Raw genomic sequence first — 21,091 nt, 5'->3', positions numbered from 1 at the left:
TACTGACCGACCTATATTTTATTTTATTTTATTTTATTTTATTGTCTTTTATGTTGCTGACCTTACTTCTTTTGGACAAGCACGTCTGAGACGGCACATTATGCTGCTGTGTAGGGAAACCCCCTCACATGATTGTTATCCGGTACAGTCATTTGAATGGAAATTGAAATTTGATAACCTGTTTTAGAATAAGCATTCAGGTTATTAGGGTGGACCCAATAGAGCTAGAAGGAATAACACTTGGCCAAGTGACGAGTATTTTGTGTTATGTAATTGTCTTGTGTATTGCAGAATAAGGAAACTGAAAACTTTTTATCTCATTGTGTCTGTTATGTAATCAACCAAATCATTTCACTACGTCGTTCTTTGTTAAATCAGTTCAGTTCTCTGAGTCTCATTTGAGCACACCATTATGCTCCCATAGTCTAATCTACTGGTCTAACATGGTTGTCTGCAATGTACTGATAAACATTAGACTTTCATATGTATGGATATCTATGGAGTTCCATCCCAAATCCAGTACCCTGAGACTGTGCACTAGCCGTAAGGAAGGAGGCTGAGGAATATTCAGTGTGAGAGCCACTGTCCGGGTTGAAACATCCAAGATCCACAATTATCAAGGACAAGGCTCCAACAGATGACGTGCTCAGTTGAAACATCCAAGATCCACAATTATCAAGGACAAGGCTCCAACAGATGACGTGCTCAGACATTGAATTTCTCAGACAATGGCAAACAGAGGAGGAGATGCTGGAAATACCATTGTGGGAGAACAAACCCCTACATGCTGTACTACAGACAGATAACAGAAGTTGCTGATATCAAGAAATCCTACCTACCTATCATGGCTGCAGAGGAACAGGCCCTTCCTTATGGCTAGTGTAAAGAGTGTGTAGGTCTTCATGTTGGGGTAATTCAGCAGAAATTCTGACAACATTTAACCCGGAACGTGATATTAGCAAATCATGTAAATCGCAGTGAAGTTTGGCTACCTGTATTCTATTACTTTTCGAAAGGACATAGTGTAAACTAACTCGTCTGCAATGAAAGTAAATGTGAAGTTCCCATGAATGAAAATAAATTGTTTTGATTTTCTCATAATTTATTATTATTGCTGTTTTTTGCATGGTGATGAGTGAATACAGCATCCATCTTGCAGACGAAAAATGAAATCTGCCTTGGTATCACTTTATAACTATCGTGTTTATTTATTTAAATGAACTGAAGTTTCATAAATAGGTAGTGTAATCTTAATTTTGAACGCGAAAATAAATTATAGCAGTCCCTTCTGAGAAAATGTAATCCATTAGCCTTGTTCGAATTTTCTTGTATCTGCTGTCTATTATATGACCACCTGGCTTGCCCATTTCCATGACGTCATCTAACTCATCATGGCAGGCGCTGGTGAAAACTCACATGGTTGTGAAAATAACTCGGATTTAGAAGAAGACAGATGCTCAGAAAATGATTTTGGAACCTCAGAACTTGGAACCAAAGAGTAGTGAGTGTTGCTACGTTTTTATAGAGAATTTCCTCGTCGGCGTCATTGCGTAATGCACTTTGAAGCGTCTGTTTAAGTTGGAGCAACGGTCGCTGCTTGCTACAATTTGGACCACTGACTAAATGTCTTTCTTTGACAATAAGACACGTTGTACTAAAGGCGAAAGGACTGTGAAACATTTGTTTCCACGGCTAATATTAAACAGACAAGCTAGCTCTTCGGTTATGATCCTGCTGAAGAGGGTGCTACTGAATGTGTGTGCGCGCGCGGCGCGTACATACATACACACACACACACACACACACACACACACATACATATATATATATATATATGTGTGTGTGTGTGTGTGTGTGTGTGTGTGTGTGTGTGTGTATCATCGATATATAAATATGTGTGTGTGTGTGTGTGTGTGTGTGTGTGTGTGTGTGGACACATTTTTAACTTTTCACCACTTACATGGGGACATTTTGAAATTATGAGGACATTTGCCAGGTTGTCATAGTGTAAAAAATCCCTGATAATTGATTATAGAGGTATGTTGTGAATTAACGTTTAGTTAAGGTTAGGGTTAAGAATAGAACTGCATTGGTTAGGGTATAGGTTTAGGTTAGGCGTAGTGGAGTCACTAAAATGAGTGAAAATCAATAACGGGGTCTCACAAGTATAGATATACCAACATGTGTGTGTGTGTTTTGTCTGTTCTACATCTTTGAGACATATTTTCAGGTTTAACCTGCAATGGAAGTGGTTGATGCAATGGGACCCCCCCCCCCCACCCCCCCCCCAAAAAAAACACTTATTTTCATAGGAATGGTAAGTCTAGGAATAGACCCATATTAGTTAGGGTTAGGCATATTTCAGCCACTAAAATGAATGGATGTCAAGGACAAGTCCCCACAAGTGTATCAATCCAAACGTGCGAACACATGCGTGCATGGGTGTGTGTGTGTTAGTGCCTAATGCTACAGGATTTAAAACATCATCTGTCAACGTTTCTCCTTTTTTGCAGCTGGGAGGAAACATATCAGAAAGAGCTGGAGACTTTTAAAGACATCGGAGATGTTGGGGAGATCTGGTAGGAGTTAGTTTAGCTCTGATGGGAAAACACAACCTGAAGTTAATCACAACCCTCCTTTAACCCTCTTCTGGCCTTGATAAGCTGTGAATCTGTGTGTTTTTGTCTCTCTATTTTAGGTTTGGTGAGGAAAGTATGAGCCGTGTGCTACAATGGATGGACGAAGCTAAAATCAATGAAAATGCTGCTATTCTGGACATCGGCACAGGAAACGGGGCCTTCTTAGTTGAGCTGGTGTGAATAAAGTTTAGAAAAATAAATGACAACTTTAGAAGGCTCATTAAAGGTTACATTTAAACAAAAAGGAGAAAAACTTTATTAAACAGCATATTTTACTCAAACACTTGCTAGTCATGCACTTGACATTCATCTGTTCAATTGTTTTCTCTCATTCACTCTTAGACTTTTTCTATTTTTTCCACATACAGGCCAAACATGGATACAAGAACCTCACTGGTATGGATTATTCTCCTGCATCAGTAGAACTGGCCAGAAATGTTCTGGAGGCAGAAGGTTTGACTGATGTCAGTGTTAAGGTGGGTTCCTGGTTGACTTTCTTTTAAACTGCAGATCTCCCACTCACTGGGTTAGGAAGAAACACTCGGATGCTTTCAGTGAAAAGTATTCAAGACCATAACGCCCGGAACACACCAGCTGCGAAGCGGATCACTCCCGAAATTTGCGTGCTACCAGTTGCTCCTCTGTTCACATCAGGCAAGAATTTCCGATGAGCGCTTCTGCTCAAGCTTACTGTTTTCCAACCCCACCCCATGCCCTTTCTGTGTGTGTGTGTGTGTGTGTGTGTGTGTGTGTTTGTGTAATAGGGGCTGCATGTGTTAAGTAATGAAAATCAAGTTCACTTCGACTAGTCGTTGATGACTCATACACCTGAAGTGGCTAAAACTGACGATGGGTGACCAAGCGTTGTTTTACTGTTCCCTGCTTCAGCCCTCTCCCCCTTCTCCCTGCGCAGCGGCCGCAAACTGGTGTGCCTGCAGCCTCTCAGAGTTGCTGCTGCTCTAAACATTAAAATAATTATTTAAGTCTCTGTTCCACACTTCTGATTACCTTCAGTGGTGTCTGTTTGTTGCAACCACCAGGTACAAAAACTAACTTGTTTTTATTTAACTATTTTTCTGTCCTGTCTGTTTATTATCTTCCTGCATCTCCTCTCAATGCTAAAGAAAAACTGCGTCAGCGATCAGAGCTTTGCATGCGCAAGCTGGTTAAGGTTAGGATGGGGGTGAGGGGAAAGTTAAATTGCAAGGGGGTAAAGGTCACAATTCGGTCAAATGTCCGTTTTACGGCGGGAGTCAGATACCCGCGCTCTGGCACGGTGCGTCGCCTCCCAACGCGCAGGGGCTCGTCACTTGCTGTCTTTTCTGAGGACTGCATCTTGTCGGTCATTATCACGTGACAGCGACTAGTCTATGAAAGGCATAAAAAGTCACTACTGAGCAGTGAAGTTGACTAGTTGATACAACCTCTAGTGTGTAACTAGTTTGAGCTGATCCTGCTGCTGTTTTTAGACCAGTTCCTTTCTAAATGGGTGAGTAAATAACCTAGTGTTTGTGGTACTGTACAATATTATTGTATACCGTATTTTCCGGACTATAAGTTGCTCCGAACTATAAGTCACTTCGGAGTGTAAGTTGCACCAGCCATAAAATGTATAATGAAGAAGAAAGAAACATGTAAGACGTACTGGACTATAAGTCGCATTTTGGAGGGAAATTTTATTATTTTTCTTACAAAATCTGAGACCAAGCATTTCACATTGCAAGACAAGTACCGGTAACAATAACAGAATAAACAAACAGGGTGCAGCAGTGCACCACGGTCTCCAGCAGAGGATGGTGGTGTTTCAAACCCTCCCAGCGGGCGGGGAGAGCTCATTCCTGGGCCGGAGCCGGCCCGCAGCACCCCTCCATAGGCTGCATCAGGTGATGGCGGTGTTTGAAACCCTCCTAGCGTGACAGGGGAGGTCATTCCTGGGTCGGAGCCGTCCGGCCTGCAGCAGCTTGCCACAGGCTCCAGCAGGTGATGGCGGGGCAGAGGAGCTTATTCCTGGCAGCACGTTATACATAATTTGGTATATAAGTCGCTCCGGAGTATAAGTCGAAGGACCAGCCAGACTATGAAAAAAAGTGCGACTTACAGTCCGGAAAATACGGTAGTTACCTTTAAATTAAACGTAATTTTTGGATTCACATTCCCATCTTTTGCTGTAAAAACTGCATTTAAAATGATGTTTATGCTTATGTATTTAGCAGAGGCTTTTGTCCAAAGCGACTTACAAGTGATAATCGGCATGTTGCCCTTGAGGCTAACAACAACAATAACAACAACAACATTGACATCAGTCATGGAGAGTATTGAACAAGGAGTGGACAGTAGAGAGGGGGGGTGGGTGCAGGCAAGGTGCTAGTTAAGAAGATGCTCTCTGAAGAGCAGGGTCTTCAGGAGTTTCTTGAAAATTGAAAAGGAAGCCGCAGTTCTGGTAGTGCTTGGTAGGTCATTCCACATTTGTGGAACGATGCATGAGAAAAGTCTGGATTGTCCTGAGTAGAGCTGAAACAACTAATCGATTTAATCGATTATAATCGATTATTAAAATAGTTAACAACTTTTTTAGTCATCGATTAGTTGTTTAATAATCATATTTTACCGCATAAAGTCTATTTTTTACCACAATCTGACATCGGTTACAATGTGTTAAATTTGCCGCCAGTGTGTGGTAGTAATGAGCCACTGATCTACCAGTGGGGCCGTAGAAGAAGAAATTAGCCAATAAGTGCCCTCGGTTTTCATGACGTATCACGTTACTGACGCGCATCTTGCTGTGAGAGATGGCGGATCAACAACAAATACGGAAGAAAAATAGAAGCGACAAAACAAGAGAAACCCCGGACAAAAACCTCACGAGTATGGGAGCACTTCACTAGATGCCTTGAAAAGACCGGTGACCTACAAAATATGCAAAAACCATGGCACGACGGAAGCACGACGTCCCTAAGTGAACATTTGAGACGAAAACGTGGGGGCTGATGCAGCAGAGGAATGTCCGGTAAGTAACAGAAAATAAACAAGCTAACGCAGATCACATTTGGGACTTAGTGTTAGCTGAGTTCGTTATAGTGGATGTTAAACATGTTTTTTTTTTTTGCCGCGTCAGTTTACGGTGTTCTACTTCTGATTGACTAGATGCAATCGTGAATCTCCTCCGTGTTGTGAATCATGCGCTTGCCAAATTTAGCACGTCTGTTTATAAGAATGTTCTCGTTAAGAGAAAAACGGCACAAACCCATAACTATGTTCCTCATTCAAAAAAGGACAACTCCGCGGAGAAAAATATACAGACGAGCTGTGTCCAGGTGAATATAATGCGGCATAGTTGTACGCTTTCAATTTTTAAATACAGGAGAAATTCAGAAAGTCCTTTTTTTAACTATTAAAAGGCTGTTTTACTATCTAACGCTGTAAAACGCCTCACAACACATTTTTGTCAAAATAAATGATCACTGTATATTGTTAATTAATTCAAATAATGTAATATTGATTTAGTGTTGTAGTGTGTGTGCTGCTTTATTTTATATGTGTACTTAATTCAGGTTATTTGTGTTTCTTATGCAGAAAAAAACAAGCAACGATGGACAACTACATGGGGAACAAGACACTCACCCCCCAGCAATGCATAGCACTTACAAACTCTATTCCACATTCTACATTATTTTTTATGGAATTTACCTCTTATATTTTGATGCCAAAAAATTATTCTGGACTGATATTTTGCACTGTTTAGCTCATTTTACACTGCTGACTGTGGTCATGTGCAATAAAATAGATTGCAGTCAACTGCACAATTCTCTTATGTTTTTCTTTTTCTTAACTGAAATGTATTCATCTCTTGTATAGGTTAAATAGCTAAACAATAACAAACCGATTAATCGATTAATCGAAAAAATAATCGACAGATTAATCGATTATGAGAATAATCGTTAGTTGCAGCCCTAGTCCTGAGCGTGGTGTAGGCACTGCTAGCCGACGATCCTGTGATGACCGGAGCGGCCGGGCCGAGACGTAACCCTTTGCAAGAGGATTCAGGTAGATGGGAGCCGTACCATCTCAGACTTTGTATGCTAGTGTTAGCAATTTAAATTTGATGCATGCTGCTAGCGGTAGCCAGTGGAGCTCAATGAACAGAGGGGTGACTTGTGCTCTTTTTGGCTGATTGAAGACCAGACGCGCTGCTGCATTCTGGACCATTTGAAGAGGTCTCACAGCACAGGCTGGAAGATCAGTTAGAAGGGCATTGCAGTAATTGAGGCGGGAGATGACAGTAGATTGCACCAGGAGCTGGGTGGCATGTTGTGTTAGGTATGGTCTGATCTTTCGTATGTTATACAGCGCAAAGCGGCATGAACGGGCAACAGAGGCAACATGATCTTTAAAGGTCAGGTGTTCATCAATCACAACACCCAGATTTCGAACTGCCTTTGAAGGAGCCAGAGATGGGAAGTCATTTTGGATTGAGATATTGTGCTGTATGGATGGTTTTTCTCGGATGACAAGTAGTTCAGTTTTAGAGAGGTTGAGTTGGAGATGGTGGGATTTCATCCATTTTGACATGTCAGAGAGACAGTTTGATATTTGTGCAGAGACAGTGTGGTCGTCCAGTGGAAATGACAAATAGAGCTGGGTGTCGTCTGCATAGCAGTGGTAGGAGAAGCCATGTGATCGAATGATCTCACCCAGTGAGGTGGTGTGTATGGCAAAGAGAAGAGGTCCTAGTACAGAGCCCTGGGGGACTCCTGTGGCAAGATGGTCTATGGTAGAGGATTGTCCAAGCCAAGATACACTGAATGATCGTCCTGTGAGGTACGATTCAAACCAGGCGTGTGCTTTCTCTGTGATGCCCATGCTAGAGAGTGTGGACACAAGGAAGCCATGGTTGACAGTGTCAAATGCAGCTGATAAGTCGAGCAGGATAAGCACTGAGGATTTGCCTGTCACTCTAGCTTCTTTTAAGGATTCAGTCACTGCTAACAGAGCAGTCTCAGTGGAGTGGCCCTTTTTGAACCCAGATTGGTAAGGGTCAAGCAGACAGTTTTGTGAGAGGTATTCTGTAATCTGCTTGAAAGCCACCCTTTCAATGATTTTGGACAGAAAAGGGAGGAGAGAGATAGGACGGTAGTTCTCCACATGATTTGGAGGAAGAGATGTTTTTTTTAGCAGCGGTTTAACCTGAGCATGCTTGAGAGAGGTGGGAAATGTACCGGATGTCAGTGATGCGTTGATCACATGTGTGACTGCTGCGGCTACTGTAGGAGCAATAGCTTGGAGCAGCTTAGTCAGAATGGGGTCCAGTGGGCATGTAGTAGGGCAGCTGCACATGAGAAGCTTGGACACACAGTTCTCAGTGAGGGGGGAAAAAGAGGAAAATGAAGCAGTAGGGCCTGAGATGGTTGGGCTTGAAGGAGTTTGTGGTAGCGAATGTTCAGGAGTGGCCAGTTGAGTAAACTGTTTGCTTAAAGCTGCCACTTTGTCAGTGAAGAATGAGGCAAAGGTGTCAGCTGATAGATTGTTGGTAAGAGGTGGAGATGGTGGGGTGAGCAGAGTTTTGAATGTTGAAAATTGTTTCTGAGGGTCAGTAGAGCTGAGAATTTTGTCAGTGTAGAAAGCTTTCTTTGCATCAGTGATGCTGGCAGAGAATGAGGGCAGTAATTCCTGAAATTTCAATAGATCACCAGGATCTTTTGTTTGGCACAATTTCCGTTCCGCAGCTCTAAGATTGGTGCGTAGAGACCGGAGGGTATCATTTAGCCAAGGGTGCGACTGAGAGGATCTAGCAGGTCTAGTGGCTAAAGGGCACACGTTATTAAGACAAGAGCAGAGTGTGGAGCAGAGTGACTCGTTGGCTTCATTCACTTCATAAGCAGAGAATGTGCTGGGAGATGGAAGAGTGGAGGCAACAAGAGAGGAGAAATGGCTGGGTGCCAGATTGCGGAGGTTGCAGCGGAATGAGACTACTGGGGAGGAAGCAGTGGACCTCCCTTGTAGAGTCGTGCTGAAATGGATGAAGTTATGACCCGAAAGATGCAGCGGTGTGACAGAGATTGTGTCTATGGCACAGTTTCTGGTGAAAATGAGGTCAAGTGCTTTTCCAGCTTTGTGAGTTGGAGGACTTTGTACTAGTTTTAGATCAAATGATGACATTAGTGACAGGAAGCCTGATGAGCTGGGATTGTCCAGGTGAATATTCATGTCTCCAAGGACCATTGTGGGACAGTCGTGCTCTATGATCTATGTATCTTCACAGTTGTGTGTCTTGTTTGTTCATTTTCATCTCTCTAGTCTGTTTGGATACACAGAAATGATCACATTTATCAATTGCGGTGTTTTGTTTAGAACATTTTCTTTATTTTGTTCAATTTACCAGCCCGCCTCTTCTCTTTTGGTTTGACTTCCTGCCAGAATTGACGCGGCTCACGGAAAAGTTTGAGCTCACGCCGAAACGATCGTTGCACGGCGCAAGCCTTCTTGGCGCTTCGCGGCTGATGTGACCGAGAGAGTAGGTTAACAAGGGCGCCGATTAGAATCGCTCCGCTTTTGCGTCCGGTGTGTTCTGGGCGTAAGGCGAGGCAGCTTAATCTGTGTAGCACATTTTATACGCAGGTAATTCAATGTGCTTTCGAGGAACAGCAAAAACATTCAAATCAGTGTGACAACATACAACAGCAGATTTTCAAAACAAATTTAAAATACAGAAATACATTTAGATAAATAAGAGAAAATGCACCATTAAAAACAGCAGTTACAGTGAAGAAGGTGCAGCATAAGAGGCATTCATCCAAAGGCTGATGAATACATGGAAGTTTTCCATTTTGATTTAAAAATGACTAGAGTTGGAGTATATTTGAGGTCATGAGGAAGCTGATTCCACATAAATATTCACAAAAATAAAATCACATTTTTGAAAGTGAGATATAACATTATTAGATGCTGTGGATATCTTAAACCCATTCTTTATTTTTTTTAATTAAAAAATGCTGATAATTGGTTAGATTTTCTCATAAAATATATCTTGAGTGTCCTCCACAAAAAGTATAAGATTTTCACAGTTATCAAAAGAAGGGAATAATGCTGACATCTAATAAGAATCGCCCAAACCAGTGGCATCCTTAATATCTCAACATGAAAAATAACAGTTAAAAGGTCCTGTGATCTAAACGTTTTGGTGGAGCTTTCTACATGTTGGCTGTGAGATCAGATTAGTGCTTTTTGGCAGCAACATCTGTGGGGACTTCAATAGAAAGACTGGCACAGTGAAGAGTATGCCATCCCTTCTGTGAGGCTGTTTCCCCCCCTTAAACACCCTGAATCTCTTGTAAGGTTAAATGGAGTCATACAATTTATATTAGCATGTGTAAAATAAATGATAAAAAACATAGTTTAAAATGAGCCGTGGTTGGAAAAAATAATAGAAGAGTAACACCAGAAGAAAGGTTCTGCCTTGGTCATTCCAGTTCACATACTTCCTTTTGATATAAAAAACAAACATCCACATTGGAATTTCAGAGGTTTGAAGATACGATCTTGCACAACTGCATAGTGAACTCTTACATTTTCTACATCTATCCATGATTCTCTACAATCTGTAATGCCACTAGTAGTGTAGCCTTCAGCATGGAGAGGCTGGGCCTGCTAAAGCATAATGAAACCTTTTCCATTTGCCATGTGGAGGAGTTGGATGGGAAGAAAAGGCCTTGACTGGTGTGTAAGAAAAACAGGCTAGGTGGTCTTTTTAAGTACAACGAACAAGTTTTCCTCTTGCGCGTGTAATCTTTAGTTTATACATTATATACATCACACACCCATAAAGGTGTGTGCTTTGCTTGAGCAGGAGGACTGCCGTTAAAGTCAATATTGACCTTTGCCATGGGGAGCGTGGGAGAGAGGAATGTTGGCACATTAGCCTTTTATACAAGATGGAAATTACCAAAATTATTTTAAGTGTTTTCATTCATTGTTTGAAATCTATGCCTACCCCCACTCCTCTCCATTTTCATTAGTCACGGTCTACATCCGCATCCTCACACTATTTTGCAAACTCGAGTCAATAACAAAGACATGAATACATTTCTGCCTCGAGTGAACCGCTGTGGGTTCCTCCTCCATAAATCTCGTTTAGTGACACATGGTTTATGAGTATGTGGCCGGTGAGTTCACACCGGAGGTCTGGTGTTCTGCCCATCATCAAATAAAGGGTTCCTTTCACTGGATGGCAGGCAGGTCAGAAACCTCTGCTCAGTTAGGTACTGTCATATCAGCAGATGCTTTTAAAATTAAAGGTACAAGAAGTAAGAATGTTACACAAAACAGTCTAATTTAACAATCATGTTAGAAGGAAGGTTGCGTTGAAACAGATTTCCTTCTCAGCTGGGGGGGGGGGGGGGGGTCAGTTTTTCTCCTTTTAAAAAGGCCAAAGAGGGATGTAGTCTTTGTTTATTATCTGTCCCATCTCTATTCTTTCTGGTTCCAGAGCCATTCATAATTGAGACTGCAGAGTTGCCAAGTCTGTGCTGGCATTTTGTAATTTGTAATTCAACAGTAGCAGGCAAAAGCACCAAGGTTGTGGAAAAAATGGAAGCCAGTAAAAGGAAGGACCTAGAAGTTATTTCTTGTACCCCTAAGGCTGAAAATATATTTGCTGTTTGTATTTGTGCTGACACAGGCAGCGCCTTCACTTACTTGCTGCTGTACGGGAATGTACTGCATGTAGTACTGGAGGACTCCGCTAGATGGCACAGTAGAGTTCTAGATAGAGAGCCTGGTTTGTGGAGTACAACAAAAAAAAAATGGTGTCGATAGAAGAGATCAGTTACTGGTTAATTTTGAGATCGTTGCAGAAAAAGAGAGCAGCTTTATCGTGTGTCTCCCTCGCTTTGTCAATTACTACTGGTTACTATATTGCAGCGTTCAAACACATCGTGATTCGTTTCGGGGGACATGCACAAACAACGCTTCAAATCAACACAAATTACACGAGGCTGCTATTTTAAACATGCATATTGGCAAACAGCAAGTATATTTCCAGGCTGAGAATCCATGGCATCCTTTTTGTTTTACTCTGATATTGGGTAAAGAAGGCTATAAGCTAACTTTGAGCTAATAATGCTAACAGTGAATTAGAAAAGTAATAGCCAGCTCTAAAAATAACTCAAGGTACGTTTTTCAATTACCAACAACTCGATGTTACAGTAAAAGGTTTTTATCCACTTATGAACTTACTGTTCATGACCCGTCTTCTCGTCATCTAGAATCTTCTGGCACTGATCCGTAATTGGCAACAGTTGTTAAGAATGGAGTTGTTTGTTTTGATACATGGACTGCAGTGCCTAAACCTGACCACAGGATGTCATTCTTACCTCATGCACCTTCAAGATAGACCTGTCTGTCACAGAATAAAACATATGATCATGATCGAGGGATTCTGAATTAATTTGCCATGACTTTTTATTTTAGGAGATGGATTTCCTAAACTGTGAAGGGCAGCTTAAGGGTTTTGATGTCTGCATCGATAAAGGAACTTTTGATGCAATTAGTCTAAACCCAGACAACACTGAGGACGGCAAAAAGATGTATGTCCAGTGTCTAAAAGACGCTCTTAAAGACGGTGGCTTTTTTTCCATCACATCATGTAACTGGACGAAGGAGCAGCTGCTAGAAAGATTTGGCGAAGGTAAGAGGAAATCATTTATTAGTCAAAACTGTGTGGTTAAAAAGGTGATTGGGAAAATCTGCTGATCCTCTTGTTGTGCATCACTGTAACTTAGAGATGTCTTTGCTTTTGTAGCCTAGTGTGTTGTTGTCTCAGTCAAAACAGACAAATGTTCAACCACAGTCATAATTTGACAGGCTGTTAAGCTACAGGGAACAACAGCCAGTGAAATCAGTATTTCGGCATGTTTATGCTAGCTGTCACTCAAGTCTGCAGTCACTCTGGAGAGCCTGCAGGGGGCCAAAGTGCTCATCTTTCACACTGACAGCTTGTCTTCACTGGGCCCCGGGAAGCAACACAGATGGTAGATGGATAGTTGACTCATTATTTGCAGCTAAACCTCCTTTTTATTCCACCACTTAGTTATACTCCACAAGAGCAGATTCTTGGCTTTTGTTTAGACGCATGGCTTGTTTCCATAGTTTTTTAACTTGCCAGTTTTTGTGCTGCTTTTCAGGTTTTGAGTTTGTTCAGGAGTTGCCTACACCAAGTTTCAAGTTCGGAGGAAAGACTGGCAACAGCGTGGCAGCTCTCATCTTCAAAACAATACATTGAAGGACCAATTGAAGTGGATTTTTTTTCTGTCTAATTATTCAACTTTTTTTCTTTAGAGATTCCTAGGCTTTACTATTTAGTGCTTATTTTTCAATACTGCTGAAACAGACATTTCTTTTCCTAAAATAAATGTGCTTTTGTTTTTTTCTGTGCAGAGTGGTCGTGCAAGCTTCCACCTTGTATTTGAATGTATTTAATAAAGCATGATACTGTGAGTTAAAATTAAGTATTAAGTCATAAACTAATCTTTTCTACTATTAAAAAATAACCCTAATTTAGTTGGCTGGATTGGGCTCCGTGGAATGATGACTAAGGACTTCTGACAATGAACATGGCCATGACCTCTGTGAGGGAAACGTTTGCCTTTCTCTTTCTCAGTGGCACCATTAATATCTGCCAGACTAATCACAAGTTCCACTGGCCCATGAGACCACTGTATGAAGGTGCACTGTTGAGTAAACACATTCAAGATTTACAAGAATTACTGCCTGGAAATTTACAAGAGTCAGGATATCCTGTCTGGATATACCTGTTTTGCCCAGATTGACAGCTCTATGATTTTCCCATGAGGTGAAATGTACTCCAGTAGGCAGCCCAGTTAAATCAACTCTGTTCTTGTGCTCTGTCAGCATGCTGGCTTACCGTCTTAAAAACGGCTGTCATAAGTTCTCAGCACATATGTCCTGTGGGTCATAATGCAAAGGAATGGTTTGCTTATTGCTGAGCTTTGTTTAAAGACAAAAAAATAGGATAAATTAGGATTTAAAAACAACATACTTCTATAAGATTTGCAAAGTGCACATTTCAAAGTGGAATTTATAACATTTGTGCAACATTCACTACATGGAGGTGAAAAGGATTAAACCTGGGTTTGTGTGCTTTATAAGTGTTCATTCAGATTCACTGTTACACATGGTTTACTTTGCTGGACTGAACCATGTGCATTTACCACAGTCAGCACTTTCATGGCTTTTGGGGTCGACAAATGTTTGAAGCTACACATTTATTCCACTCATGATTTCAACCTACAGACTGATGCCACCACAGCCCACTGCTGCTCTGCCCTGCACGCGGATGCTGTGCTTTCATTTCAACCCCTCTACTGTGATACTGCAAATATTTATATTTTTCCACTTCGTCTCCCTGGAAATGCGTTTGAAGCTCTAATATGGATTTTTGTGGATTGAATCGAATCGCTCTGGCGCGTAGCCGTGAACTTTTCCGTGGCAGGAGGTGGAGGTCGATGATGGGTTCACAATTAAAAGCCTTCTGAGAAATAAACTGTTAGATTTTATATCTCTAATGCAATTAAATCCAATCGGATAAATGATTATAGTTTTTTAATCTATGAGACAAACCGAAAAACACATGAAAAGAAAGTTTCTGCGTTTATTTTGTCGAGTCTGAGCTGCGTAGTAAAGTAGCACATGCCTGTAGCAGGAGGGGCCAAAGTGGAATATACCAACGCGAAAGGGGTGTAGCCAAATACATGTTGAAGTTTACAACGCGCGTGGGCTTATATTTTAAGAAGTTTACAGTTGTATTATTTAAAATAAATGTTTAGAAAGTGACTCATCTTCCTCTATGAGCTTGCTGTTTTAATATAACGGTGCAGCTCGCTCGGTTTTCCTCTCCTTCCCCCCTCCTCTTCCTCTCGACCCGGTTCGTGTGAACTCGGATTTTGTTACTATCAAGCTTGAAGGCTTCGGCTGCTCGCAGTTCTGCTCAGTCCTGCGATGAGGTCCGAGATCTGGCAACTGCAGGAAAGCCTTTGTGAGTTCTTTTTACCTTTATATATTTGTTGAACACGACTTGGATACGTTCCGTTAACAAAGTAAAGTCCTCGCTGACAAGGCTGTATTTGATTAGAGTCGCGAGAGGTTAACCCTGCATCCAGCTCACACTGTTGTTGACATTATTGTTTATGCTGGATTTCTCTTCAGACATGTTTTGATTTTATTTTTATTTGGGTGTGAGGCAAGTTCAGACACCAGCATGTGTTCAATTTTTTTATATTCACGTGACTCTTCCGGGTTTAAACTCGGACTAATAATGTAAAAGTGCATGTTTTTGCTGTGTGGTACACTCTTTTTTGACCCCAGTTCAGAGTTTCTTTTAATAAAACTGTAAGCTTGAGGACATCCGAATAGGTTCAAATTGTTGAGGCAGGACTAATTTTCATGCGAGTTTAATGAAACCAAGGCAGCAGAACTGTGCGTGTGCGTGTGTGCTCTGCAGCATGTATTGACACCACAGCTTGTGAGAAGAGAGTGGGAGAGGCTTGAGTGCTTTTGAGTCACACAGCTTTGTTGCTTATCTCTCACCAATCTACCACACAAAGTCTGTTGTCTCTTCAGATAGGAAACTCTTTTACTAATTATTGTTTGTTTGTTTTTTCTACTCCCATAGTTCACCTGAGGACACATGTTTAGGTTAGACATGTGGGGTTTTCTAGATTTTTAATGTCTTAATAAACTCTAAAATGATTTGCTCTAATGACAGAGGCCATAAGTCATTATACATGAAACTGAAACAATGATGAGAAGAATATGAGTACAATAAACGGGTTCACGCACGAGGACGCCCACATATAAGGCTCATTTATTGCACCTCATTTCACAATAAAAGTCTCTACCCTCAGAATATAGGGCACCTTGATAGCAACACTTTCACCTCTTTTTTGCAAGTGTTGCTTCCTTTTTTTATGGGTTAGGAAGAAGGTGTCTGCTTGCGTTTTACCCTGCTAAGTATTAAAAAGCTACAGGTTGTTCTGTGTGGACACTATAAATCTGACAACACTGCAAACTGGCATGGTTCCCTTGTTGAAAATCCCTAGAAATGTTTCTTTGTTCTTCATAAAGCAGCAGTTAGCCTAAACTTGCAAGGAAAACCATGTCATTTGGTCAGCAGAACAGGAAATGTGACTGGCTTTTGTTTGAATCTAGCTCAGCTAATGCCCCTTAGTTCCAGTTAGACATCAAGCAGAGAGTTGGGCAGAAGATGTAATCACTTCAGCTCCAGTGTCTGATTACACAAGAGATGTTGATAGAGGAGCCTCACAGAAACTGGTTAGTCATAAGAGAAAACCTGTTCTGGGCATTTCTTATCTGTTTCCATATTTCCAAACAACAACAAAAAAAGATGATGATTGTTTAGATTTTGAAAATAAACCGTGTGAGGAATGCCACATCTTGGTGTGAAGAAGTGCTTTGGGTCTTCCAAGTTCTGCCGTGTGAACCTGCTCTGTGCTGAGGCTATAGTACCTGTGCACGTTCTTGCATAACACTTCATACACATAATAATAAATTGCATTATTTTATAAAAATAAAATGTCGGTTTTCAATTAACAAAATGAGACAGTAGATAGCTCTAGTAGGCAATAGATTAGTAGGTTTTATTCAAATCTTGAAATATCCAATATCAGATTGACTAAAGTTAACACAATAAACCATTTAATAATGCACTGTTGTAAAAGCATTACATTTTCATAATTCAGAGATTGCTTGGTTATAAGGGAAAACTTGATTCAGTCACTTGAATGAGGTGAAACTTGGTGTGTGCTGCACTTGTACGTTGGCTCTTGTAGCCTCCGGACTTGCTTTGGGCTCACTGCAGGCGTAATTTATGGGAACAATTTAGGCTGGTGGGTTTTTAAAGGGGATCGCTCTGCGCGCCAGTGTGTGCTTAAGACGCACACATTTGCAAAGTCTTTGTGTTGCAAGCAAAAGGCCCTATTAGGACTCCATTCTGTCAGTGGGCAGCTGTGTGCCTGCGGCTCATCGAGCCTCTGCTCCATTAACCGTCTGCGGGTTCCACTCTCCCAGTTCACATTCTCGCACTTTAAATCTTTTTATTTTCCTTCTTTATTCTTTTCAGTTCAGACGCACGGCTTTTGTTTATCTGTTTGTTCTCTTGATGCTCTGGCTCTTTTTAGTTGATCCCCAGTTTTTTGCTAAGACACCAGAACAGGATTGATAGCCATGGCTGTCGGTACTCCTTTTCATTTCAAAAGCTCCTCTTTCTTCTCTATGACCTGCAGTCATAACTGCTTCTGTTGCTTCAGACGTACCAAAGTGTCTGTATTACTTTCAAAACTGTGTTTATTTTAATCCCATCAGTCCCTGGTTTGTGCAGTCCTTTCCTCATTAACATGACAGTTTTGAAGGTCTTGTGTCTCATTGCTCCTAAAGCTTAAGACCTGCAAAAGAAAAGAAAAGAATGAAAAAGAAAAGAAAAGAGGCAGTCTCACATACACCAGAAAAGCATCCCCCAACCCCCCAAGACCAGACTGTGAGATGAAAAGCATTCTGAGATGCAATAGAAATGTCCCCATCAACACATCCGACTCATGTTTCTAGATAGAGATGGTGAGGATCATCATGTTTGGGAAGAAAAAACGAATAGTGTTTTGACTCTCAAATGAGTGTGTCTGTACCCTTAGGGTTGGTTATTTTAGGTTTGTTTGCATATCCTGTGTGTGAATTATGTGTGAGCAAAATCCATCTTCTGGAAAACCCCGTCCTGCAGGTGAGCTAGTATTTTGCATGTTGTTTCTTTGTGTCCTTGTAGAATCTCTTTTATGAATAACAGTGGTTTTTATTTGCCTCCTGTGTTTTGAATAGCCTTTTCCTCGAAATGGCGTTTGTACCATCACAAAATTCCCATTTGGAACAATTGGATCTCTGAACCATATACCCAGTCTTGTGATACAGTCTCCCGTTTGCCTCGCTTGTAAAACAAGAAAGAAAAAACAGAGAAGTGAGAGCTTCAGTGAGTTTTTGGCACAGATGGTTTTATTTTCGTTCACATTTCCTTCTGAAGCTCTCAACCCTCCCAAGTTTTTATAGGTAAATGTAAACCCATTTCGTCATACAAACTTGAGGTATTTTCAGGGTATTTTTCCATAACTAAGGGAAACCCTAGAAGAATTTACATGCTACACTTGATGGCACAAGTCAAAGCCTGAGAGTAATTTTACATCACAACACAATTTCTGTGACTAGCTCTTGAGACTCAATGCATCACATCCTTCAAAATTGTTTCTGTGCAAGCATAGGCTTGATAACGGAGCCAGTGGGACCTGACAATCCTGCTTGTACAACGAGAGATCCAATTTTATGTAGGCATGTATGCATCTGCTGTATATCCGGTTTAAATCTGTCAGTTTGCTTTTTGGTTATTTTGCAAGCGTTTGCAGGTTGTTCTAAAACACAGTGATTCAGGGTATTTTAGCCATTGTCAGTTGCACGAAGACAAATGTAGCTTTAAAGTGACGGTGTGTCTTTTCCCTGGGGATAGGGGGCAGTACATACCTAAATCATTGCAAGCAAGCATTATTTTATTTTTGTTCAAATAAAACTTTATACATTGGATGGCCATTCGGGTCAAACATCCCTGGGAGTGCAACCTCCAGCAAAATAACAAGCTCATCAGACTCCCTTTCATCACTGGTAATGAGTGAAGAGGTAAATGTGTAAAGCAACATGAAAGTTTTGTAACCATTTGTTACAAATCAGTAAATGCATAATGTCCTCTCGGGCTTCCGTAGAAGGAAACATGGCATCCAAATTTATCTTGAGAGGCACTATATAAAAGATTGTTTTCTTTCTTTCTTTCCAAAATGGCGTCGCCCAGAGACTTGGACCCACTCCCATGTCTTTTAGAACAGATTGTTATGGTTGTATGTTATGAAACTACCAATGTTTTTCAACAACTTGGCATCTTTTAATTCATTTACAACAACATTTCGATGGATATTTCCAGAGGCTAATGATAAAAACTACATATTGTCACTTAAAGATAAGTATTACAAAAGTTTTCACTGCTAAAGAAAATTTTGTGCCATTTTGTTGTGGTTTACTTGTTTAATCAATACATTTGCAGTGGTCTCTAGTAGGATGAATGCCTTGTAAGTTGTACTCTGGGTAAAAAAGCCCTGTTGCGCCTGTTCAAGGATCTAGCCTTCTAGGGTCCTAGAACCCCCCAAGGTACTTTACAACACAGCCATTCACACACACATACACACCACGGTGGTGATAAGCTCCATGGTAGCCACAGCTTCTCTAGGGCAGCCATATTTGGACTTCTCTGGGGCACACTGACAGAGTTGAGTCTGCCATTCACAGGTGCCACTGGTCTCTTGGACCACCACTACCAGGTAAAGTGGGTTAGGTGTCTTGCACAAGGACACAACGACAGCTACAGACTGAGCGGGACTTGAACCTGCAACCTTCCGATTACAGGACGGGCACCTAACTCCTGTGCAACATCACAGCTGAACTTCAGACAACAACAACAAGGATTTAGACTCCTTGATATTTGGACTTCTCTTGGCTAACAGCAACGCAACTCTACCACTGACTCAGTTTTCTCTGTAACACTGATATTTTCTCCACAAATCTCTACAAATGACACAAGCCTGGAGTAGTTTTGCCATGTACCTCCTGTCAGCTATCAACTAGGGCTAAACGATTCTGGAAAGTAATCTAAATATGATTTATTTTCTTCAATATTGCAATTGTGATTTAATTCACAATTATTTTCTCATATTTTTCAACTAATGGAAGCAAAAAAATCTATGTAGCTTGTACTGAATATAAACAAGTTTATGTATCTACATATTTATCTACATATCATATCTACAAGTTTATTTGTCTACATATAAACACTCACAAGTAAAGACTAAATTTTGTATTTGAAGGTGCAATACTTTGCAGCCAGGAATGAACACATCCCTTGAAGGACAGAACATGGGTATTAGCATCAACTGTGAAAATTAATTTGCAGGACAGAAGTGTGTCCCATTTATTCAAGTCATTTGTGTTTAGAGTTTTTGACGTCTTGTCCATGCAGAGCTTTCGTAGTTCAGTTCCATAGCTGCTAGCCAAAACTCAGGGGAGTTAAAGTCACTTAAGGTTCTCTCTACTTTTTTGATTGATGGCAGTTTTTACTTTATATTAGACTCCAAATGTAATCATTTGGCACATTCCTAATTTGTAAGAATGTAATCGGTAATATTAGCATTAGCATCCCTATGGGTTTTTCCATGTATATTTACATTGTGCTAACCACTCGCTGCCATTTAAATTGCGGTCTTTGTGATTAGAAAATCTGCTATTTGTCGCATCGCAGTTCAATTGCATATGCAATGTTCAGCCCTACTATCAATCCTAGGCCACATCCACCTGATACTTGAATGAACAATACCGGAGAAAATGAGAGCGCTTTAGAGATTTTCTAGGTCCAAATGTCTTTTGTTGCCCGTGACTTCAAATGGTGTTTTTCTTTTTGGGACTCTGGTAGTTTGTTCTAAAGTTGAAGTGGTAGCAGCCGACTGTTTCTCCTTCTCTGATATTATTGAGCAAAGAACTTCTCAAACAGTGTTGTGTGAGTGTGTAACGAGTGCTCTATTGTTCCCATCATTTGCTTCTAGTTTGAAATATAATCCGTTATGCTCTGTCTAAAAAATAAAGACAAGATGATAGCTTATCAAACAGTAGAGGTCTCATGTCCATCACCAACATCTTCAAAGTTGCCTTATTCAGGATGTTTGCTATCCAAGGTGTGTATGTTGTTAACTTGATAACAAAACTTGTCCATTGAAGAGGAGCACTTAAAAAAAACTTGATGTAGCCAGATACAGTAAATCATTAGCGTTTGTAACATTAGAGCAGATACGTGACATGCGTGTGCTAAAGGTGATGAAATCTCCATCACTCCTACAGTTATAAATACAAATAACTTCCTGTTTATGTTAGCAGCTAACGAGAGGTAATTAGATTAGAGGTGATTGTCCCTCTTCGTCCTCCGCCATGCTGTGCATCCTTTTAAGGTCGTTCGTGCATCACAGTTGTGCTCCCTTTAAAAGAGAGTTCTACTTTGCAGATTTTGTACTGTATGTACTTCTCTTATCTTTGTAAAGTGCTCCCAAAGCTTTGAGTGATGTTGCCAGCTCACTATGATGTTTTATTTTTCCGGTGACGCAACGGCTGACCCGGTTGGTCACTACTACTACTACGCATGTGCCTCGGGGAGAAAGCACAGAAGGTACCGCAGCAGGCATGATGAACAAACAATGCTTCATAGAATGAACAATATGATGTCGATTATTAAATTTATTGTCTACAAATTTCTTGTTAATGGCATAATTGTGGCAGCACTAGATGAGGCAAATGAG

General features: G+C 40.9%; 1 protein-coding gene and 1 long non-coding RNA gene across 2 annotated transcripts; both read left to right on the top strand.

The window, feature by feature from the left end:
* The first annotated feature begins 1,228 nt into the window (after positions 1–1,228).
* Positions 1,229–13,141, top strand: eef1akmt2 (EEF1A lysine methyltransferase 2). The gene is made up of 6 exons (XM_015944833.3): positions 1,229–1,501; positions 2,514–2,579; positions 2,699–2,813; positions 3,008–3,115; positions 12,105–12,321; positions 12,818–13,141. Exons 1-6 carry the CDS (start codon positions 1,392–1,394, stop codon positions 12,913–12,915), a joined length of 714 nt encoding a protein of 237 aa, XP_015800319.3. The 5' UTR covers positions 1,229–1,391; the 3' UTR covers positions 12,916–13,141.
* On the top strand, positions 5,415–6,442 carry LOC139062111 (uncharacterized). Its single transcript, XR_011515691.1, has 2 exons — positions 5,415–5,646; positions 6,213–6,442. It is a non-coding gene; the product is annotated as an uncharacterized lncRNA (long non-coding RNA).
* Positions 13,142–21,091: the final 7,950 nt, after the last annotated feature.

The sequence above is a fragment of the Nothobranchius furzeri genome, chromosome 12 (assembly GCF_043380555.1).
Source record: "Nothobranchius furzeri strain GRZ-AD chromosome 12, NfurGRZ-RIMD1, whole genome shotgun sequence".
Lineage (NCBI taxonomy): Eukaryota > Metazoa > Chordata > Actinopteri > Cyprinodontiformes > Nothobranchiidae > Nothobranchius > Nothobranchius furzeri.
The sequence above is the reverse complement of the archived record's forward strand: the minus strand, read 5'-3'. Positions and strand labels throughout refer to the sequence as shown.

Bases quoted from the DNA above. Each gene is read 5' to 3' on its own strand.
- eef1akmt2 (XM_015944833.3), top strand. From the start codon at position 1,392: ATGGCAGGCGCTGGTGAAAACTCACATGGTTGTGAAAATAACTCGGAT. The intron at 2,814-3,007 runs GTGTGAATAAAG...TTCCACATACAG, and splicing joins GGGCCTTCTTAGTTGAGCTG to GCCAAACATGGATACAAGAA. The intron at 3,116-12,104 runs GTGGGTTCCTGG...TTTTTATTTTAG, and splicing joins TGACTGATGTCAGTGTTAAG to GAGATGGATTTCCTAAACTG.